The sequence below is a fragment of the Theobroma cacao genome, chromosome 9 (assembly GCF_053813885.1).
Source record: "Theobroma cacao isolate CCN51 chromosome 9, ASM5381388v1, whole genome shotgun sequence".
Taxonomy (NCBI): domain Eukaryota; kingdom Viridiplantae; phylum Streptophyta; class Magnoliopsida; order Malvales; family Malvaceae; genus Theobroma; species Theobroma cacao.
In genome coordinates this window covers 7,305,097-7,329,504 of record NC_142647.1, presented here as the reverse complement: position 1 = coordinate 7,329,504, position 24,408 = coordinate 7,305,097, and the positions used below count along the sequence as shown (strand labels likewise).

General features: G+C 33.8%; 1 protein-coding gene, 1 long non-coding RNA gene and 1 pseudogene across 4 annotated transcripts; 1 reads left to right on the top strand and 2 right to left on the bottom strand.

Moving 5' to 3' along the window:
- Nucleotides 1–981: 981 nt before the first annotated feature.
- LOC108663496 (uncharacterized) lies at nt 982–3,141 on the bottom strand. Its single transcript, XR_016028570.1, has 2 exons — nt 2,916–3,141; nt 982–2,665 (listed from the first exon to the last, which is right to left on the bottom strand). It is a non-coding gene; the product is annotated as an uncharacterized LOC108663496 (long non-coding RNA).
- Nucleotides 3,142–16,851: 13,710 nt separating this feature from the next.
- Nucleotides 16,852–18,247, top strand: LOC18588809 (calmodulin-like protein 3 pseudogene; annotated as a pseudogene). The gene is made up of 2 exons (XR_016028325.1): nt 16,852–17,829; nt 17,912–18,247. The product of XR_016028325.1 is annotated as a calmodulin-like protein 3 pseudogene (transcript).
- A 1,041-nt stretch (nt 18,248–19,288) lies between these two features.
- LOC18588808 (Ubiquitin system component Cue protein) lies at nt 19,289–22,262 on the bottom strand. Of its 2 annotated transcripts, none has more exons than XM_088809659.1 (5): nt 21,715–22,262; nt 21,146–21,302; nt 20,184–20,389; nt 19,860–20,033; nt 19,289–19,680 (listed from the first exon to the last, which is right to left on the bottom strand). In XM_088809659.1, the coding sequence occupies exons 1-5, from the start codon at nt 21,910–21,912 to the stop codon at nt 19,594–19,596; spliced, it is 822 nt and encodes a 273-aa protein (XP_088665785.1). In that variant the 5' UTR covers nt 21,913–22,262; the 3' UTR covers nt 19,289–19,593. The 2 variants fall into 2 exon arrangements, with proteins under 2 accessions (XP_088665785.1, XP_007013527.1); XM_007013465.3 differs by having other exon boundaries at nt 20,184–20,401; nt 21,715–22,257.
- Between the last annotated feature and the right edge of the window lie 2,146 nt (nt 22,263–24,408).

Below are 24,408 nucleotides of genomic sequence, written 5' to 3'. Positions count from 1 at the left end.
CAGGGGTGATGGCTAAGTAGAAATCTCATTTCATTTTAAAATGCACATAACAATGTCTGGTGATTTAGAGTATATGTCGGCGTGGTGCTATTCAAGCCCACTACAACAATTCTGATCTACCTTAGTTAGCTGTTCATTTCTCTCTTTTCAACCATCTGCATATATATGTAAATTCTGCAGACCCTTTTACAACTTGAAGATTAGTTATCACCAGCTTATGCTGATTTCAATTTTCATCTCAATATAAATGCATGGCAATTAGCATCAGATGACAGCTCTGCAATTCAGAAAAATCATACTGTAACCTACATACATATATATATATATATATATATATGTATATATTTATTTACTTCTGCATTGTGAGAGCAGAAAGGAAAAAGCAAATTACAGCAAGCTTCAAGATTTGACAGCAAAAGCAACCATGGTAACAGCTTTGAATTGGTATATTACTGATGCATAAAAGGCTTTGAATTATTGTCACCTTTTCCCCATGCTTTGCCAATAATTGAAAATCACTCTGATGAAAATAGGCCGCAATACATGAAAAGCTACAGAAAATATAAGGGGTCTAATATTAGCAAATTATATTTCCTATATTTTAGCATTATTGTTATTATCACATTATTATTGTTTGCTACGGTGTAAGATTACAGAAGCTGCCATGACCCTTTGTCTGGCCTGTTACAAAAACTTGGTCTCTTTGGTGGACCTTCCTCTACCCGTAGCATTCCCTTGGCTAAACATTCAAAATGATGTATGCTCCAAAGCTTTCTTTGTATTAAGGAAAGATTCCCCATCACTGCTTTGCTCTAATGGTCCCTTTTTCTCCCAATCTTGATTACACCCTTAATTATAGCCTTTTCTTTTGGGGTTTTCTATTAGGTGAGATTCTTCTTTCACATCTTTATCTTCCCTCACTTTAATTATGCTTCCTGCTTTTTTATTTCCTACAGACCTCAAGTATAGCTGTAAAAAAAATAAAAAAAAAATACTATATTACTACTGCCCTTACTAATAATAAACTAAATGTAATTATCAAGACAAATGAAAACTACATTGCCTGGAACCGGTGACTGAGTGAGTATATGTTAAAATGTCTCAGCTGTAATATTCTTGCTACTTGCTAGAACATAATTGGATGAAATCTATAAAAACCAAAAAGAAACAGAAAAGGAAAGGAAGGGAAAAAAGGGAGGGGCAAACAAAAAAAAAAAGTAGTTGGAATAAGAGGTGCTTGTGAAGGTAGATATACTTTATGTTCCTTGGCTGTTCTTCTGCTGTCCGCCAATGCTGTCTTCACACGTATGAAACTTCTTCTGTCATGATCGTCTTACCCCTTCCAGCCATACATTGTCAAATAAATCATACTATAGCTAGCAAAATTGCTTCCTCAATTCAACAATATTTGACTCTATACCAAACTTGAATTCAATTCTATGACCATCAATTAGCATATAGTCCCGACCTGTCTTCGCAAAAGGGCTGAAAATCAAAACTCAACTGAATTTATAATCAGAATTTATGTTGTCTGAAATCCCTTGATAAGGCTGGTCAACAACAATTATAAAACTCAGCCACCATTCCAAAGATATAATAAGAAAACCAAAATATTTATTTACTATCTTAGCAGGAGAAGGTAGCATCAAAGGAAACAGGATGTTGTCTATGTACAATTTCAGAGTTTGAGTAGGGATTTTGGATAAATTGATGGAATGCAGTCAATAAGTTAATGCATGAAAGAGCTAGGGTTAGAGGGATCTTACAATAGGAGTTAGGGAAAAAAAAATAATCGAGTAGGTTGGAAAGTTAAGATCACTTAGACAGGTTGGCTATGTGCAGCCTGGCTATCCAACCCAATTATGATATATTATACAACATTGGATTATTTCCATAAGAGCTCAACTACCTCAGTGTGGGGATACGACAGATTGAGAAAAAAAAAAAGGTAGAAGAAGAAAATGAAAATAAAAAGAAAGAGAAAGGAACGAAAAATTGATCAGTCAGATTGGGAGAGAGTGGGGGAGTGGTTAAAAAATGATGTCACAAAAGGGACAAAGATTAACCTTTTTCCACAGAAATGTAGGAGATCATGTAGAGGGGCAAAACCAGAAAGGCCAACAGGGAGAACTATCATCATTGATGATAAAAAGGAATTAAAGGCAGGGAATCTTCTCTGCAGCAAATGTAACTCCCTTTTTCACCATTTTGATTGAATAATAATCAGATATACTATTAGTTAAAGTAAAAAAAAAGAAAGAAAAAAAGAATGATTTACATCAATTTCATATGAACTCTAATGTTATATAAATATACATATATATATATATATAATATACAAAAAATTCCTGCTATTCTCTCCATGTCCATGCATGGCAAGAAACGTGTTGCAGTCAAAATGAGTTAAAATAAATGAAATCACCATATTCCACTACTCCTTAATTTATCTGAAGAAGCTATCTTTTCAAGAAAAAGAAAAGATTGATAAAGGATTAAAAACCCACCTTGTAATCCAGCATCAGAAACCTTTTCTATGAGAAAAAGCTGCAAAAATTTTGGATCATAATTCAGAAGGAAAATAAAATGGCCATGATGAAAATGAGGGACTACACCTTACCATGCTCTGTATGCGGATAAAAAGATGTGGAGTATATTTCTTCATTTTCTGCAGAAATAAATCTTGGTTGAATGTACTGAAACGAGGGAAAAAAAGTCCTGAATTGCCATGTTTTCCCACAGCTTTCTTGAGCTTCCTCGGTGTGCTATATAGCTATTATCTAGCATAAGCTAATATTTTTGAGATCGAGTCGTTCACAAAGAAAGTTCAAGAAAGCTGTGGAAAAGCATGGCCAAGACTTCAAAGAGAGTAAAAAGAAAAAAAAAGACCCATGAACCATCCACTGAAAATGCTTGACCTCAGATCTCAAAACTCAAATCTGCACAGCCTTTTTCTTGACCTAAAACACAGAGTAGTGATGAAAAGGAAGACAGACAGAGAGAAGAAGGAGAAAAAGCATGCCCATACAGAGTTTCATGGACCACTCTACCAACATATAATCTGTCTACCAGCTTTATAGAGAAAGAAAAAGGGGAGGGAAAGAGGAGAGCCTGGGGGGAGGGGAAGAGAGGGAGTGTGTTGGGGGGTGGGGGTGGGGGTAGGGTTTATTTCACTCACAATGATGCATTTTACTCACAGAAGAAAGAAAAAAAGGAGCCTGCTTTACTGGTGAGTGCGCAGTGGGGTACAGTTACAAAACACAGCCTGTTAGATAGGTAAAGGAAAACAAATTAAACTCAACCAGAAATTGTAAAATTATGGAGAAAGGATAATTAAACAAGAAGAAAAATAAAAAGAAGGGAAAATCCACCCAAAAAAAAAAAAAACAAATCCCATTCCCATCACATGCAACCATGTGATTACGATCTCTTTTTTTAAAATTTTATTGGAAACTAAAGGTATGGGTTGTTTATGGTCCCCCAATCTTGATGTTTTTTCTTTCTTTTTAACACAAACCTGTGTATAATATAAGTGAATCATCAATCAGGATGTTGTGAAATGTCTCTGCCTTGTTAATCTTTGATTGTTCTAGAAAATAAAGTGAATCAATTATGAGTAATTTTGGGTTGTGCAAATTAAAATAAGGTGTTTTTTGGGGATCAATTAAGGAAGGGAAAAGATGTAACACGGGAGTAAAAGAAATATGAGTTTTATTTGTTTATTTTTATCTTTTGGCCTTTTTACTTGGTGTCCTTACAGAGTTTAAAAATTTTTTAAAAATTCGCTGCAACGATGTGACTCCTTTGGACAAACTTTGATGTTGATGGGATGGGGCTGCTAAATGATAAGCGTGACCATTTTGAACCAAAAAGCCATGAAAGAATGATTAGCAAATATCTTCCATTTTCATTTGTTCATGAATTTGGTTTGGAATTTTAGATTCCCCATTTTCAACTTTTGGGTTTCATTTCTCTCTCCCTCTCTCTTTCTTTTTTCTATAAAGACAAGGGAATTTAAAAGTATTAAAGGCAACAAAAAATTCATAATTTCTTAATATTTCTATTTTCCCATACATTGTTTAATTCAAATAGTTTCTTTTATTAATATATTAATTTTTAAATAAAAAATACATGTAATTTGAGATGACAAAGTGTACGAAACAAACATACAAGACCCATGCAGCCAACTTGTTTGTAAACATGGACGGTATGTGTGACATGAAATTCCTGAGCTTAGTTTCGTTCATCAATATATATCAACGCACAAGTCATATAAACACAACTTTTTAAATTTATTTTAAAGAAAAAAATCATGCAAAATGACATAATTATTTCATTTTTTTTATTTTTGAAAAGCAAGAAAAATATATATAATTAACATAATTTCATATATTAAATAAATATTTAGAGACAAGATAACATAAGATATTATGATCACATGATGATATATGCGGTGATGTTGGTATATGTATATGCATATATATAAATGCATGTGGCGGTGGGAGTGGACCCTTTGAAGGGGGTGGTGGTGGTGGTGGGTGGTGTTGGGGCTGTGGGCCAAAACCCTTTGTAATAAATTATTTTTTTTCTTTTTTTTTTTTTGGGGGGGGGGGGGGGGGCGGGCGTCGTAGGAAAATATAAATGTAATATTGAGCAAGACCCGCTACAGTAACAGTCAGGTCCACCTCATCACCCACCTGTTGTTGTATCATGAATCAGTTTTTGATTTTCAGTTTTGTTTTTGTTTTGTATTTGGATAGGGGTAAGTACGGCGCAAGTGGCCTGCCGTATACAAGAGTTATAAGCTTATTACGTACATTACCCACATCATATGACCCTTTATCGTCAGCCTTCTGATCTGATCTGATCTGATCCACCCGCCACCCCATCAATCACTAGCTCTTATCATTGGCTTTTTTATCATTTTTCCTTTTTTATTGGGATAAGAGGAATTTTTAATTTTTTATTGTGAAAAAGGAGATTTCAATCTACTTTTTTTGGTAAAAATTAGGACAACAATTATTGAATTTAATATTTATTTATCATTGAGGTAAATGAAATTGATTTGTGCGTGTTTAAATGTAATATTAATGCATTTGGGGTTTCAACAATTTAAATATTTAAGTTAACAAGTCATAAAATCTTGTTGAATCCAAATATTTGTACAAACTTGTTGAATTCAAACTCAATGTGACTTGAATTGATTAAAAAAAAACAAAAATCTGAATCCAATTATCTCAATTTGAAATTACCTAAATATGAAACAACTGGACTCAAATTTAAACCCAATTCTGTAACAATCTATAACTTATAAAAGTTTGAATTTATAATGCGAAAACACTCAATTTATAATTAAATAAATTTATTTGAATTGAATAAATGAACAAGTGATATATTTTAAAATTAAATTTTAAAATTTTAAAAAATAATATTATTTGTAATTGATAGACAATTATATAAATAAGGTATAATATTCAAAAAGTCCTTAAACTTTTTAGAAAAATTTAAATAAACCTTTATACTTTTTTTTTACGTTAAACTCTTATACTTTTATTTTAAACCAAATAAATTTTTATTTTTTTATTTTGAATCAAACAAACTCTTATAACTAATAATCTACTTAATTAAAATATCATTTGTCATTTTATATTACAAGGTAGACCTGTCAGAATGGGCATGACCCATTGGATCAATCCATCTTTTATTGAAGGTGAGTGGGTTGGGTTTGAAAATTTAGGCTCATATTAGAATCATGTCTAAATAGGCTAACCCATCTGATCAGTGGACTATCTCAGGTTAAGGTAGGTTAACCCTACGAGCTAGAAGAAAAAAATAAATTAATAATTTTGTATATTTAGTTATATAAAATCAATAATTTAGTTACCAATAGTAATGCTTATTTTATATATTTCAATGTTTTTAATCTTTACTTGCCAAATTAATAATTTTGGTTAAGATCAAAACTCATTATCTCTTTTTCTTTTATGACAATGAATATTAGATGATAAATTGATAATGATTCAGATCTTGAGACATCACTATTGTCCAAATAAGATTCAAATATTTTGCTTGAAGATGAGAATTGAGGAAGACATAAATGAGTCTTGAAGTTTCTATTTATTTGGTCATATACTTATGTAGATGAGATCATAATTTGTGTTAAAGATTGAAATTTTATTTATATTTGATGTAATTTATTTGCTTATTTATATTTGGTGTAATTTATTTGTTTGTAATATGTTTTTATTATTCAATTTATGGGTTAAATTATAAAACAATTTTATTCATAGAGAGTTTATTAAGTAGAATTATAAAAATAATTTTTATTTTTTATTCTTGAAAAAAAAAAGTGGGTTGGGCCAACTTTGCCCATGGGCTAGGTTAGGGTTTTAATGACCGATGTAAAAAATTGGTTGGCTCGACCCAACCCATATTTTCTCGACCAACAAGGTTTTGGGCCGAGCTAGCTCATATTAACATCTCTATCACAAGGTATTGATGTAACGTACTAAAATATCATAATTGATTATTATATAGTATACTATCATATCATAATTAATGATAACGTGATATGCTAATATCGTATGATAATATGATCATATAATATATTTTACCCTTCATATCAACGTTACGTCAATATAATGTGAATACAAAATGACAAGTGGTATTTTAATTAATGATAATTAGTCAATCATTAGTTATAAGAACTTATTAATCCGAAATAAAAGTATAAGGGTTTGATTGAATGTAATAAATAATAAAGACTTATTTAAATCTTCTTGGATAGTTTAGGAGCTTATTTGACCATTATGCCTAAAAATAATGAATTAAGAAATTAATTTAAGATGGCCAAAACCCATAACATGCAATAATCCCAAAATAAACCCAAATCAGAATCAAATGAAACCTAGCAATTACCGCCTTCAATAAAGGGACAGAGTATTAATGGTAGGGATAGACCAAAGGTGGTGGTGGGGTGATAGTCGCCAACCCTTAGTTTTTAATTTTTGCTATTATTATATGTATAAAATTAATTTTTGTGTTGAATCAAATCATGGACTCGATCCATAACTTTGTATGACTACTTTTTAACCAACTCTCATGCAAAATCTTGAGTTTGTCACTGATTTATGAGTTAGATTTTTATATTGACCCTTGACAATTTTGTTATTTTGAATTCAATCCTCTCATTGGTAAATTGTCCTCTCCTTAACAAGTAGTATTTTTTTTTAGAGTAAAAAAAAAAAATAACACTTTGAATTTGTAAAAAAAAATAATACTTAAAATTAGAGTCTTTACTCTAAACTCAATTTACCGTTATCACTCGAGTTAAAACTCAAATGATTTTTATAAATAACGATTAAAACACAATAAAAAATTGAATACTCCAAGAAAGACAAATGAGCATGTTTCGTTTATTGGATGATCACAATTTCATATTTTCACTTGTTAATTAGACCATGTAAATACATCAAGGCCTAAAGGCTTTAGCATGCTCATGCTGCTGACTGAATTAAATATAGACTTTTACGTAATTGGTAGCAGTTGAAGAGTTGAATATGTTATTTAAATATAAGTGATGAGCACTTGTTTGAAAATTTCAAAACATTTCAAGAGCTTATTTGGAATTTTATCCTGCAGAAACTTGGAGAATTAAATTAGCTAAAATTTAAAAATCAACAGCATAATACTTAAAATAATTTATAAATTATTTAAATAAATTTTTATTTTTTTATTATGTTCAATCAAGATTTTATATTTTTATTTTTAATTAATTTATAACTAATGGTTTACTAACTATTATTAATTAAAATGTCACTTGTCATTTTTATATTACATGACGTTGATATAATATGTTAATATATTATAATGGATGATAACGTGACATAACATGATAATATATCCACTTGACTTTTTTAACTTGTTATGTAAATGTCTCATTGGTATAAAATTAGAAGTGACATTTTAGTTAATTTGACTAACAACAAAAATATAATAACTTAATTAAACGTAATAGAAATATAATGATTTATTTGAATTTTTTTAATAATTCAGGGGATTTTTAAACATATTATGCCAAAATCAACAAACTAATGTTGTGATCGTATTTTACTAAAAAAAATATTGTGATAAATACCCTCATTTATATAAATTAGTATAGTTTATTTTTACTTTCCTCCAATCCATTGCAAAATTCAATATAAATTAGTATCCTATTATATAAACTTTACAATAGGCGTGTGATGTGTAAAAAACTAAATGAATTTGACCTAAAGAACCAAAATTCAAATGTAAGACAGAACAGTACACAAATTGATGTTTTAAAATGAAAGTTTGGAAATTCCACATGTGACAGCCGTTTCTGTTTTGAGCTAAATTATTCCACGTTTTATATATTATAATTAAAAGAATAAAAATAAAAAATTGAATCTATAATCTTGACCGAACTTCTCACCTACCCCAACTATCTGAATTAAGGCCCCAATGCGTTGTATTAAATTAAGTTTGGCACAAAGTGAACACAACAAAAAGAGAAATTGTGGCACGAATAAATGTCTTTTTGTACGTCATGGATGCACGTAGTCTCCAGGCATGATAACAATTATGCAATTCAAGTCCTCACCAATGTAAGAAAAAATACAACTGTTGTGTGAATATATACCCACAGAAAAGGCAGTAATGAACACCTTTAATTTCCTAGGGAAGAGATGCCAACTTAGGCTTCTTCCTTTTTTTTTTTTTCCCCTCCTTTCCTGCTGACTTGCTGACAATTCATTTAGGCAATCGAAGCCTAAGTCTTGCAGTGTCAACGTTATGGGCCAGCATTGTACTAGCCCAGCCTGCAACCACCAGATTCCTGGGCCTGACTTTAATTGCTTTGACCCTCCTTACTTGTTCAACGGAAAGGAAAAACTAAAAAATGAAAATTGGTGAAGAGGATGAAAAACAAAAACAAATGGACTGAATTTTGTATGCAAAATGAAATGTGAATACTAGCAGATAGTCTAGGATGGAAGGGAATCGATCACGTGACATTACAGCGAAATGTACCGCTTTAACAGAGCAACCCTCAATGGAATTCCTGTAGGCTGTGGCAGCGTTGCATGCTACCCGTCGGCGCCATTTTAGACTTTTTTGGCCGTATTATCTTAGGCCCGACTCTATCTTTGGTCTCTCTCACCGATTGTGCCGAAAGGAAAAAAATCAGAGGACAATATGCTGATTTTCACTGTCACCTTTCACTCATCATCAATTTTTTGATCCGTTTCAAATCATTCAAACTTACTATTCTGCAAATCATTAAGGTTAAACCAACGTTCTGCTTAGGATCCTGACATGATACAGTCAATTCAAGATAATATTTCCAGGTTAAACACGAAAGCAACATCTCAAAATCTTTGACTGATGATGACCAATGTATGACGGAACGATGTTATGTTTAATGAATTAATTTTCTCTTCTTCCTCTTCTCTTCCCTCTCCCATGGTACTTAACAAGATGCTTCAGAATACAAAAATAGAAGTAAAAAACGAAAAGAAAAGAAAAAGGAACTCCAGACGTACCTGTAGCCAATTCACAGACATTAGAAAATTTAAATACTCTCTCCAAATATTTTTGGTCTTTCTAAGATCAATCATAAGAGGCATTGACAACTATTTGGAAGTCTAAACCAAGTGGTACGTGGTGTTCAGAACATGCACGTGGATTTGATCAGCGCTGCATTACGATCTTGTCAATTGTTTGAAATATATTGTCAGCATCTGGTCTGCAAATTTATTTGAATTTGCTGGTTAAATAAAAAGTCTCTAAAGCCTGATTTCTATTCTGGTACTTCAACTTCTCATTAAAGAACGAATCGATAAGGTGGTGAAAAATGACTCAGAAAATATGTAACCCTCTCTATGCCATGTCTCTATTACGAAACTGTTCTTGACTGCCATTTCGGGTCATTGAATTGTACCATGCCCTTCCATGCGTACCAAAATGGGGGCCATATTCATCTACCATTGATTCATCACGGACTTCTTTAGGAAGTCAGTGTAAGCTGCTCTTTTCTGACATTTTAGCTAGGAGTTTTATGCTTCAGAAAAAGACTGTGTGTGTGTAAATATATATATATATATATATATATATATATATATTTATATAATGTTTTTTCTTGGTTCATTGTTCCAAGGGTTTGTTTTTTTAAATCCTTAGCATCCATAGGTTCATAATATGGAAATTAGAGCTATAATAAATCCTTGTAAAAATCTAATCTGTTGTTCCTGATGCATGAGTCAATGTGATATGGATCAAATCTATAAAATGGATAGTTAATTTGGACCACTTGGATGTAACTCAAGTTATAAGGATGATAGGAGATTTGAACAGAAACCCTAGGTGGGGGCGTGGAGCTGTAGTGCTTCCCTTTACAGCAAAAACAAAAATAATAGACAGATTGGAATGACTTGTCCGAATGGAAGATAAAGGAAAAATAGTTAATTTTGATGTACGATCGAGCAGCTTGAATGAATAGGGCATATGTGTTTCTTTTCTTCTTCAAAATTTTTTTGGGAATCGAACGTCCTTTTTCACCCTTGTATAGCTAGCTAGACTTGCATGCTCCATGACCAGAGCCTGTGACCCAAGTGGGGGCATTAAGATTTTCGAAAATTCAGAGCTAGACTTGCATAGCTCGGGCAGTTATGGCCTGACAAAGATAAAAGTGCGACTATGGATCGCATTTTTTTCATCCCTAAGATAAAATTCCAGGAGTGGGAGAGTTTGAATTTTAGATCACACCCTTCTTAAACCATATATTGAATATATAGATATCTTTGCAACTAGTATAGTAATGTTGATGCAGATTACAAGCTCCTATCATAAAACATATGACAAAATTGGTTGATTATATTTATTTTTTGTAACTAAATTATATTTGAGTATTTATAAATAAGCGAAATAATTAACATAATTAAATAAATTGAGTTTATACAAAAAATTTTGTTAATTTATGAAAAGAATGTGTATGTGTGTGTCTATAAAAGAAAATAGTTTGATAACAATATTATTTAATTTGAGTATTAAAGTAGAAAAAGAAAAGAATCTATTACTATAACATACCAATAGCATAATTGAAAAACTACTTTCAGGTAATTAACATGCTTCTACATAATTTAGGTAACCTGTATTTCCATTCGATTTAACCAATAACTTGAAACAAAAAAAAAAAAAAGGGTGAAATTTTGATACGTATTTGGTATATGTTGTAAGTTGCATCATGCACATCCATGTACAAGAAAAGTGGTGTTTTCTACAGTAAAAGGTATGGGAAAGAGAGGAGAGAAGAGAAGGCAGTGAAATCATCCACCCAAGCGTGTGGCAGCAGAGAGCAGAGAGAGGAAGGACAAAACTCAATAATAGGAGGGAGGAAGGGAGGGAAAAAGGTTTAGACGTTTCTGTTATCATTGTAAATGTTGTGATAATGGAAAGGGACCCACATCACCCACCCTTCATGCCTGATATTTCTATCTCATCACATGATCATGCAAAGCACACAAACCAGGCAGGGCTGGCTAGCCAACCGCCCGACGGCATCTCGTCATCTGAATCTGATCATGTTTGCACGGATCACCAAACGTACCTTTTCCTCTTTGGGTCCTCTTTGTTGGTGCCCTTCTTCCTCCCTTTCCATCTATAGGTTCCCCCGCGGAAATTTACTTGGATAAAAATTGGTACTAGACTTGCTCAAAATCAAATCATTAGGCATTGGGGAAGGACGTCTTTTTTTGAAGATAACGTAAAAGTACACCAACAATTTTGACTTAGAAAAACAAAAAATACCTTAAATATTCAACCTTTCTTCCAACTCTTTCATCACTCGCCTTTCCACCCTCTAAGTTCCAACAATTTGACCCTTTCAAGTTAGGTGCAAAATCCAAACCGTAGTTCTAACAATTGAAAGGATCTTTTCATCAATTAGAGATTGTTTCAATGAAATTTCTTTTTTATTAGGGATTAAAAGGACTTTTCTCTAATGGTTATTAGGAATCGCGGTAGGAACGCCGTGTTGAAATGGGGAAGGAGGGACACCCATTGAGCCCTTGCCAACCCTTGATAGGCTTTTCCTGGACATCCGGCTTCCGGGAGATTGGATATTGGTCGTTTGGTGGTAAGGAGGTCGGAAAATATCTCACAATAAGAACAAATAAAGATAAAATTAGACCCATTCTTCAAATATATATATATATATATATATATATTTCAAAATCTTTCTAATATTGGTTCTAATTTTCACGTTTAAATGACAATAATTCAATATTGGCATATCTTTCAGTAGTTTTTCCAATAATTGAAAAAAGAGTATCAAAGAAAAGGGCATCGTGTATTTTAATTTCATGGATGAAAGACAAAGCACGAATGGGACCATCCTAATGCAATGTTAATAGGGGGGGCATCCGGCATGTGAAAGCAAGACGGAATAAAGGCGTACGTAGAAACGGGACGGAGCTTTGACAGAGATAGCAAAGCTTGTCTTCATCCGTTTTCGTGGGTCACTGTCCTCATTTAACAGCCTGTTCATTTCTTACAATGATGGGCCTCTTCCCTCTTACGGCTGCTGGATCTTTTTGCAAAAGTTAAAAAAATAAATAAAAAGAGAATATAAAACATGGGCCCCCTATCAACAGTCCCTCTACCAAAACGGGCCCAATCCTCAATAATGAATTTATGATCCATCACATGCATCCAGCTCTGTTATGATTTTCCTTTCCTTTCCCGCTAATTGTTGTTTTTATACTAAAATATTTGGGTCTTTGTGGGTCTACCAAGAAAATTTGGATCTCTATTTTCTTTTCTTTTATTTTTTTTATCCTAGACAAATGGAGCACCACATGCAATTTTGTCCAACGTTGTAAAATTTTGCATGATTGGGTTCTTGTCAAGTTTTCCAAAGATTCTCTCATTTCTTTCTGCCTGCAATGTGAAAGGAAATCATTCTAATTGCATAGACTTAACTACACATATTCAAACTAGTATTACTTAAGTAAAATTAAAAAAATAAAAACATTAATTGTACAGTAAAACTTTTATAAATTAAAGAAGTTTTGGTGTAATATTTTTGTATTATAAGAGAAAATTATGCAATGAGATTGTTGTTTTAAGTACATCTTTATGTAAAATAGGTTCTAGTACAAAACTATTGTTTTCAACTTCAATTTTTTTTTTATTTTTTATAACATTTTCAATAATTTGCTAGTTACAAATAATGATAACTCGTAACTAAGTAATTAGATAATATTAGTATAATCACAATATATAATATATACATGTATTAAGTTTAATTTTTTTTAAAAATACTTTAATCAATTAAATTTTTATTAATTAAAATATAAATTAATAATTTATTAATTAAATAATATATCAATTAATTAATAAATTTTTATAATCCCAGAAATATTAACTTATAAAAATTTTAATCAAAATAAGAAATATATACCCACTTATCAAGTGGAAGCCGTAAGACAACACATGGTTTGAAACTTGGGTGTGATTGGCCATTTTGGCTTCCAACTGTACTGAGGCTGATAGCATTGACTGCTGATTTGGAGCTTCTTTGGTTTCTGCATCCGGGCCTCAATGTGCTAAGCTCACTAGGGATAAGGCCGAATGCAAAGTGAAGCTAAGCAGTGGAAAAATTAGGTATTTTAAGTCAAAGAAGCAATGTTCACAATGATGGTCCTAGGCAAATTCCAAAAATACACTATACGTGATTGACAATTGTCACCCTGTGAAACATCAAAACAAGATTATAAATATTTTAAGAAATGAATCAACCGTTTTTGTCTGATCTAAAGTGATATGTTCATGTCTATCAACAGTGGATGAAATGTGTCACATGTTTAGTTATTTTTTTCCTTTTCCTCTTTCGGCTTTGTTAATTTGTTTATCAATTGCCGCATGTTTGAATACTGCCTTGATCTTAATGGAGTTTGGGCTTTCTCCATACTATGTGAACATTGTCTGTGGACTATGGGCTTCTTGTGGCTCAAGAGGAGGACAAAGGTAAGGATGAAGGGAAAGGGGAGATTGAACTTTTCCACTGGGCTAATATGGCAAAAATCCTGTCTACCCTGAGTGGATATGTAACATTTCAGAAAAAATGTGGGCATTCAAAGAGTTTACTTTGAATAGGGATGGAAAAGTAAGTGGTGCTTCACATTTCGTATTTGGGTTTTGACTTATGAAGAAGAACGCTTTGTCGAGGCCCAAAATGCTCAACATCAACCGGGGCTGTATGTATCCACTCAGCATCAAAGTTTACATTTTATTGCCTTGTCGTTTCCTCTGGGCCAACAAGTCTCCGTCGTGTGCTTTAGCCACCAGGATATTCAATTAAAGCTTATAGCATGTTAACATCCTTGACATGCTTTTCAATTCTTCTTCTTCTTCGTCTGATAGTTTTTTCCCTTAGATTTCAAGGTCACTAGTCAAGTGGTAGGCCCAACATCGGCAGATTGTGATACATATGCAGACAACTAGACTTGTAAACTCCATACGAAATAACAATCATTTATTTTCACATTAAATTTGATGTTATTGGTAATTTGGATCTCTCATATCGATTGAAACTGTCGTCCTTCAGTTAATAATCGTTAATTTCATGCTACAATATATAAAGTTATGTGCAACGTCACTGTCTTCTCCTTGCAAAGTAAAATCACATCTTCAACTTTGATGTTTCAACCCTTAACCACTAAATATCTAAGAATGAAAATTGACAACTAGCTAGTAAAAGGGTATTGGAACCATGTTTAGAGCTTAATTATTATTGCACATTACGATATGAGTATATAATGATTATATATAATTAATGAAATGAAGATTATTAATCGTAAAAAGAACGCATTAAAGAAAAATTAGAACCTAAAAGAATTATTAAGATTAGAGTACTTTATTAGAATAACTAATTACGCATTCTCTTTTTATAATCTACTATATGCTTAAGTTGTTTAAAACTAATATTGTCGAGTAAGAGATAAGGCGAGAGAGAGAGAGAGACACACACACACAGAATCTTATTAGGCACTTAGCCAACAAAAGCAAGGCATCCGATGCTGCAAAAGACAAATGTCGCAACGACCACTGCATAAAACCGCATTAGGAAATGTTGGGAGAAAGTCAACAGTGTTTGGTTACGTACGATGCATAATATAATAGGGAAAAATGCTTCATTATCATAACAAATTAAAAGTATATTACATTTAACATTTCTCGAAGCCAAAGCTTTAGAAAACCCAATTTGCAATAAAGAGAGATTATAATAAGCACAACAAAAGTGGTCCTAAATTGGAGTTGTTCGATTTTGTCGTTTTGTTCAGAGATGATTGTCGTTGCTTCTGGTTATTGTTGTTGTTAATATCTCCAAAATTATTGGTAATTGAAGCATTGCATCGAAGTTTGACGTGGAATTCCGCGGAGATTCCCACCTTGCCAAGGGAGAGCGGAGCATATATGGAGAGAGGTTTCGGTTTCTTCGAAAACAAAAATACCAAGGAAAAGTCTATCATCCTTCGAAAACATCTTTCCTTTGGGATATGGATTTGGTGGTCTTAAAGCTTCTCTCCTTTTTTATTCTTAAATGAAGTCCACACAAACTCATTAATAATAAATAAATTGCTACACAAAAATAAAAATTCAGAACTTTTTTTTTTAATTTGGGATTTTCAAAAATTTAAGTTCAAATTTCATTAAATGTGAATTTGATATAATTTTACGTTGAGTTTATTGATGATTTATGCATATAGTTTTTAAGGTGATTTGTCAGTTTAGTAATTGTCATATAAGATGTAATACTTCATGATAATTATAATTTTTATTCATATTTATAATTTCATAAAAATAATTAAGTGTTATTATTCACTAAAACATTAGAAATGTTAATTAATAACGAAGAAACAAAGAGAGAAATGAAATGTGGGCCGATGAGTGCCATCATACTTTATATGGTGGGCTATTATGGTAACATAACACTTCATTAATCACACAACAAAGTATAATTAATAAGCTTCCTTAAAATAAATGATCCTAGAAATTAGAGATTTTATATTAGAATTTTGAGATGAGAGAATTTATAGAAAATTACCACTTGTTGTATAAGTCAAAAGTATATGTACAAATTAATTATAATTAATAGGAAAATCCAGCTAAGAGGTAAGTCAAAGCATTCTTAACTTTTAGATCGAATTTATGATACTATTTATTTGTACATAATTAGATTATTAAGGTACGTTTTTACTAGAGTGTAGTTTTCAAAATTTTATACACAGAGAACACATGATCAAAAGTGTTTTTTTTTTTAAAATAATGCAACGAGTCTAATCAAATGTAAAATATTATTTTCCATTATATATATTCATTCCTTCTCAATTTTTTTCCACGTAATTTAAGAAGAAAAAATTTTAATTTTAGTGCATCTTCAACATTAAAATTTAATAAATGAAAAAAAAACCAAAGAAGAATATAAGTCTGGAATAGGGATAGAAAAAGTATATTTTAAGCAATGTTTAGTCCTAAAAAATAACAAAAATTTAATCAAATAGTCAAGCATCTCTCCTTGTAGAAGAAGTACAGTTGTTTGTACTCAAATTCGCAGAAGTCGTGTTGATCATGGGATATATATATATATATATATACTCTACTAATTGTAGCGAGAAAAGAACAAAATGCTAAAGATATTTGAGTCAGAGTAAATACCACGAGTTTGACAAGTGTCCTTTCAGTAATTAATGACAAGTGCATGGATTTCTTTAGTCACTTTCTCACACCCCTCGCATTTTCTCCAGTTATTTCACTTCACGCGGTTTGTGGGATCGAAGGTGCACCAAACTCCGCGTTTTCTCATTTCTTGTTCCTTGTAATCCTATACCTTTTCTTTTTTTCTAGCCTAAAAAAGAGAAAAAGGGGGCTTGTTTCTCAAGCACTCCGAACCCTCAAATAAAGATGAACCCATCTCTCTGTTCCTTCGTCTTTGTAGCTAGATAGCTGCTGTTTTATCTTCTTCTTCTTCTTGGTTCTATTCTATTGACAACCAAAAATATGGTGACATCCATACTGTTACTGGCAGCTCTTTTTATAGCTGGCGTTGTTAATGTTTACTTTTATTTTTCTCCCAAGATGTTTTATGCATGGCTTCTCTCTTTCTTCCGCAACAGCTCTTCATCAGCTGTCTCCTCCAAGACTGCTGCTGCTCCTCAGGTGATTTCAGTCAAGGAAAGAAGTGATTCAGAGAAGGTAGAGCTGAAAAGGGTTTTCGCCACCTTTGACAAGAATGGTGATGGGTTCATAACAAAGCAAGAACTAGGGGAATCACTCAAGAACATGAGGCTGTTCATTACAGAGAAAGAGGTGGAAGAAATGGTAGTGAAAGTAGATGCTAATGGAGATGGGTTGATCGATTTCGATGAGTTTTGCATCTTGTGTCAGGCCATGGGTGGTCAAGGTCATCAGGAAGGTGCGAGAAGAGGAGAAGATGGGAATGGAGTTTATGAGGAAGGCGATGCAGAAGGAGAATTGAAGGAGGCTTTCGATGTGTTTGACAAAGATAAAGATGGGTTGATTTCAGTTGAAGAATTGGGTTCTGTGCTGAGTTCTTTGGGGTTGAAGGAAGGGAACAAGATGGAGGATTGCAAAGCAATGATCAGGAAAGTTGACATGGATGGAGATGGCATGGTTAGTTTCGACGAATTCAAGAGGATGATGAAAAGTGGAGGAGGGCTAGTCTCAGTATCAGCCTGGTGAACTCCTCCGCTAATTAATTAACTACCCCAGGCTTCAAGCTTAAAGCTAGAAGTAAGGCTTCTGATCTCTCTTTCTCCAGCTCAAACTCACTTCTGATCTCTCTTTCTCCTGCTCAAACTCACAATTTATGTAGAGACAACGACGACTTATAACCTGACGTGCTTGTTCCTCGCTCGCCTGCTCTCACCAAACAGTACAGCTCTGGATCCATTTCAACCATACCTGGTGGACGACTATCTACACTCGTTGTATATATGTTGGACCTTTTTCATTTTGTTTTTGTCATTTAATCCTTTTTGAACACTGTACAATCTTCGCACGCTTTCACCAACAACCTTAAATTACCATCTTCTATTTGTAACCGTACGTTGAAGAACTTCCGTACTAGTTCAGATTTTGGGTCTGTTTATTTTAACGTACTGTACGTATATTTTTGAAACTTAATGCTAGCGAAATTTATATTTGCGAAGGTCCTCCAAACACATGCAGCTGCGACTCCAGAATCCAGATGGATTATTAGACCTTGATTTTGCTTAATCTCTGCAACACTCAACATTTAATATTTTGCCGATTCTTATACCATAAGAAGCAAGAAAATTTGATGTTTTTCTTTTAATTTGGCCTAAAAAATTGAAACGTCTTGTAGTGAATGAATCTCGGAATCCCCCAATAATCTGTTTCTCTTTTCCAAATGTTTCACCTTGGTTAGGATATAATGCCATGTTATGGAAAATTTGAATGAATGCAACTGAACGTAATCATTTCCCAGTTTGCATCGGAGAAAATTAATCGAAGGCCAAAGGCTAGCGTTCATGATGAAAAGCAAAGCAAAAGCAGCATGAGTCGGTGGGGCGAATAAGGACCTCGCGTGTCTGGAAACACAAGTCTGAGCAGCCCCACATGTGGATGCAGCCATTGGCTGGCTGCGGAAATAAACAAGTGATTTTTATCCGGGCGCTCGCCTGCAGGAAAGGTTGGAAAGCGTCCCAGCTGGGACCTCATGCCTTGGGTACTTCTTGATTTCTTTTCTTTTTCGCACAAAATTATCTAAATTTGGATAGTGGAACAGAAAAATATGTCTCAACAACAAAAAGTTGCTGCCTTTTGACTATGCTTTTCGGCTTTTATCTCTAATTAAGTAAGTCCACCATGTAAAAGCGAATTCTAGTTTAATGGAAGGTGAGAAACATTATAGAAATCGTAAAAATTCCGCAATTCTACCACCTTAAACAGGATTTGAAAACTGAAGGCTGCCGATTTCCAAGCTAACCCTAGTTTGTAAGGGAAACATAAAGCAAGGACACTCGCAATCTGTCATTGCATATGGCATTCATCATTATATTGCAACTTAAGTATGCCATGGAGAGTCAAAACAACGCAGAGGCATCTGATGGCATCGCTGGAAGCCAAGTTTCTCCTCTTCTTCCCTTCTTGCTCATGGCAGTAAGAAAACATAGTCTCCAAGTCATTTTACAAAGGCACTGTTCTTGTGGCTTAATAAGCATGGCCATGAGGATGAAATGCAGACTTCAATCTTCTTCTATAGCATACAAGTGGATACAAATAAAAGGTTCATGTCTGTGGATGCAAAACCTTACAACATTTTTTGACTATCAAATATTCACTTCAAGTAAATACTTAGGAAGACAAACTACCATACATGTCTTCGTTAAAAAATTGAGGCATAGGTTTTGACTGCAGCCTACTCTTCTCTAAAGCGAGAGAAAAAAAGAACACCACCATGTGGCAGCACACTAATTGAAGCAGATTACAAACTTTAAGAGGCTAAAGATCATTAGCTATATCCAAGAATTACTAGAAAACATCAGGGTTGAAACGGCCTGGGATAGAGCTGCTTTGTTGTGCTTGCTTTAAGTGCATTGTCAATGCATAGTTGTTTACCTGTTGGGGTATCAGATAATCAAACAATTTTCATCAGATTCTGGAAAATCGAAAGCAGTGCAATTAAACACGTAGCAATAAAAAATAAGATGGATGTAGCCACATAGGTCATATATGCAAAAGCACAGTCCGTGTATGTCTCCCCTGTGTGCATCAAAAGTTGAGTTCATGAGGCCAACCTCAAGGGTTCTTAGCTGTTCCTGATATTGAGATACTAGTTGCTTTAGATGCTGCAACTCCTGGCTCTGATCTTCATACTCTTTCTGACGCTCATGCTGAACAGCAACAGCTCGCTTGAGAATAGAATTTTCCTGAATAAGTGCTTCCAGTTGTTCTTTCAGCATCCTATTTTCCTATAATAACCCAAGTAACAATTTCAGCATCCTCAAAACAACCCTTTCCTTGTTTAACCCTCTGAAACCCAACAAAATATGTGGATGTGGTGTGTAGTAGGAATGGAGAGTAGATAAGCATTAGTAACTGTAACAGCCATGATAACCAACCTGGTGAAAATTTTGGGCCACCTCTGCTCCAGCGCGTACATGAATGGACTTCTCCAAAACCTCCAATGCTCTAGAGGCACGAGCTCTGGCATCATCAATGTTAGAAGCATTCAACATTTCTCTAACAAAAAGCTCCACCCAATCTGAACCATCCAATGATAAGACTTCTGGGGCTGTCTGTTCCTTAGTTGGAACATCTCCATTAGCTGTTGCGACACCTAGAACAGAACAATGCTCTTCTCACTAAGCAACTACAGATGCCAAATATCTATAAGGTAATTCAGTAGATGTATGTAACTCATAATTCTAGTTTTAATTGCATCTCATCCATGGAAACTGTTAGGCTAGCTAAATAACATAAAAGGTGAAAGCAATAACATAAACTGGAATGTTAATAGCAATATTCACAGATCAAATTGCCAAGAAAGCTTTACTTTTTGCATCAGGTGTATTTGTGTCAGTGTCTGGTTTCTTCAAATTGTTTGTTGATTTTGAGAAAAGGGTGAGGGGCATGGGAGGAACATCTACTGATAACTGATCCCAACCCTTGGGGTTTCATGGTGATTTACACCTTGCACATTACCCTTTCTTAAGGTCAGAGTATCCTAGCAGCACTCTCATGGTCACGGACACCATCAAAAGCAACCACTCATTTAAAACATGTTACATTAGATCAAACAACAAACTTTTGGGTTATTGGATGACTACCAATTTTTCATTTGTTCTTCTGAACTATTCCCAAGAAAAAGGGTAAGCTAAACCTTCTTTGCTTCATAGTCACAAAAATCAACTACAAACTTCTAAAAGTTAAAACATGAAGCAGATACAGTCTTACAATCTAAAATCTCACATTTGAATCCAGAGAGAGATGCACAACAAAAAGTGAAGATCTTGGTCAATTGTGAGGGACATCATCAATCTTGACTAATCAACATTGAACCAAAAGGATTTTTTTATCATACCTTGCGCTTGATGTTGAACATTTCCTTCTAATGCTACAGCAGTTTTATCCGCAGCAGGAGCTGCATTTCTATAAGCAGATCCTAAACGAAGCTCATTCAAACTTCTAATAGCTGAATCCAAATCATCTCCACATTCTTCAAGTGCTCTCTCAAGAACCTAAAATAAAATAAAAATGTAATCCTTAAGTCAACTTCATTTATATCATATGATTCCATTTTTTGATCGATATAATGTCACGTTACATTTGATAACATGGAATTTGATCTTAAAATCTGGAGTTGGATTAAAATGAAATTAATTCAGAAAATTGACGGAAAAAATCTCAAAAGTTTACTCAAATTCCAATTCTAATGTTACCAACATTCAGCTCCAAACTCTTTGACCATAAAAGAAACAATTTATCGCTTCAAATATTCCATTCTAATGAAATAAAGCCACTAAAAATTAAATTAAAAAACAGCAAAAGAAAAAAAATGAAGAGCCCATGATATAAATAATTAATAAAAATAATTTTCCAGAAATAAAAAATTAAACAGAAAAAATAATATTTATTTATAAAAAATGGTACCTGCTTGTCCATTTCAGGGAAAATAGCAATCAATTGATCGATCAGAAACGAGGAGGAAGGCGACGGCGGCGGCGAAGAAGAAGAAGGAGAGAAAGAAGAAGAAGCAAAACGAGAAGAGCAACGGATTCTCTTGGAAACGGGAGGTGTTGCACTCAATTCCTCAAAGAAAGATCTCTTCCCTGAAACTATGGCAGACATGTTTCAGCCAAATTGCCTGCTGTTTTGGCCTTCTTTTTTTTTTTTTTCTTCCCAATCCCCCCTCCCTTTTAAATTATATCGAAATTCAATCTCAAAAACTCCGATCCGACGGTCGATCTCGGAATTTCTCAAAACAAGGAATTCATAAAACTAGGATTTATGATTTCTCTCTATCGATAGAAATTGGATCCAGAGGAATTGCTTTTGTTGGTGTAGCATTTGAGGGAGCGGTTGAATCTTGTTCTCTTTTTGTTTTTTATTTTTGTAATTGTTGTTGGTTATCATGGCTGGAGGAGGGGGCAGGACAGCAGCCAGGAGGAAAATCAGAAAATTGGAAATTTTTGGTTGGATGGGGGGATGATGATCCGGTAACACCGATGGTTGGAGAACGCACCACTTAAAATTACACACGTAAGGAGTTACGCATTTCGAACTGGACACGTGGTTTATTGCCATTGGGTTTCGACATATTTAACTTGGAGCCTCGTATTCAGTATTTCACCAGAGCTTTTCCTTAGAGCCACCGTATTATTCTTTTCTTTTTTCTAGTTAAAAGTATATTTCTAGTTAAAACAAAGTCATTGCGGTATTAAATAACAGTATAATGTATTTTCCTTTTTGTTTTTCTCATTTTCCATTATTTATGGGCCTCAACTTCTCAATAGAAAGCCCAACTTGCAACTATAGGCCCAGATTAGGTCCAGAAACAAATACAGGCCATTCACCGGCCCAGTCTTTGAATACACTAGGCCTTCCCCAGAAAAGGAGAAAAGGGAGAAGAAAATACTAACGTAAATAACCTATACAATAAATCATCATATAATTAATTTTCAGTGTTTTTTTTTTTTTGAGAAATAATATGTAGTGGACCTGATTTAAATTTAAACATAATTTTTTATTGAAAATAATTGTACTTGATAAATATAGGCAATGATGCCTGGATTTCTTGGTAAGAAAGCATGGAATGCTGGTCATTCTGTTTTCTGTCTTAAAAATTTTCATTCCCAGGCTTTTGTCCATCGCTTGCTAGCGCTCTAAATTCCAATCTTTTCTTCACCAATTACATGATTTTAAAGTCATATACTGATATGGTAGCAGCTAAAAACAGGAGGAAAGATACTTCCCAGGATCTACTTGATTGAGTTGGCTACAGTTCGAAGTTGAAACCAAGTTTCAAAGATACGTGAAACCTGGTCAAGAAGCATCTTCACATCAATCAATGGGATTTTCTTTTCCTCCCTTCTTTCTACCAATCTTCCCACCAATGAGAGCTCACAAGATAAATTGTTCAAACCATCATGATGATGACACCTAACAAGAAACCATGCTGCACCAGTGGTTCACCTGTTGTGTTATTTATCAGAAAAAAAAAAAGCAAAAAAACACAGAGTATTCTTTTTTATGCCAAGCAGTTGCAGCTTCAATTTGTAAGGTTAGATATTTTGATTCCCCGATGACAAGATTCGAGCCAACTCGTTTAAATTTGATTCAACTTAAAAAAATCATCAACAATTCAATACATTAAAATTGAAATTTAAAATGACACGAATTTTAATAATTTATTTTAATTTAATTTTAAAAAATAATAATAACGTCAATGTGAAGTGACTCAACTCAAAATAATTGAAATCTCAAACTTGATCCCGGATAATTTGATCATATTCGATCCAACTCGAACCCTCCAATTGTTACTTGTGATATTGATCAATATGCGGAGCCTGATGATCTGTTGGGCCCTGGAAGATGATGCCCGAAACTTAGTACTCGGGCAAGTTGGCAGGTTGATCCTTAAAACACATTTTGATAGAAGTGCATGCTATACTTATGATGAAATCCTGGCGTCTTAAAAGAGTTGGAGAAAACATCAATCCAAATTAATTGCAGAATCTCTCTTAAAATCTTACACATCTGCGAGCTTTCTCTTACACCAATTATATGACTCTGCAACTTTATACCTCCCGAAATAGGATATCTTGTTTGCCCAATATGATGACCTTGAGTGGGCTACACTGGCCAGTCTTTCAAAACTATTCTCAGCCTAGGTGTGGTGGTGGGGTCCAAGATTTGGGGGAAGGGGGGTGGACCCACAGGCTGAGTGGGGGCAATGGGTATCACCCCCTTTCCAACAAGGGGACCTTGTCAAGTTGCAAAGCACTGTCTAAGAGAGGAAAAAAAAAAAAAAAGAAGGAATAGGGATCTCATTTCATTGCATATTATCTCACATTTGCTTTTCTTCACCCAAAGCATCATAGAATACCATTTTGTTTGTATTGGTTGTTGATGAAATGACCTCTCACCAAGCACCCTCCCTCCCCTTCTCTTCCTATCAAATCCCCCTTTAAAAAAAGAAAAAAGAAAAAAGAAAAACACCCAAAACTATTGTCAATAGAAGGAAGGGCACTTATAAGGAACCTCCCATCCCATTTCCCCTCTCTACGTATAGGAATATATCCATTTTGCCCATAGAAAGAGAGAGTGGCTGATGGGATTGCACTC

Bases quoted from the DNA above. Each gene is read 5' to 3' on its own strand.
- LOC18588808 (XM_007013465.3), bottom strand. From the start codon at position 21,912: ATGTCTGCCATAGTTTCAGGGAAGAGATCTTTCTTTGAGGAATTGAGT. The intron at 21,303-21,714 runs GTACCATTTTTT...ATTTTATTTTAG, and splicing joins TCCCTGAAATGGACAAGCAG to GTTCTTGAGAGAGCACTTGA. The intron at 20,402-21,145 runs GTATGATAAAAA...GTTCTGTTCTAG, and splicing joins TGTTCAACATCAAGCGCAAG to GTGTCGCAACAGCTAATGGA.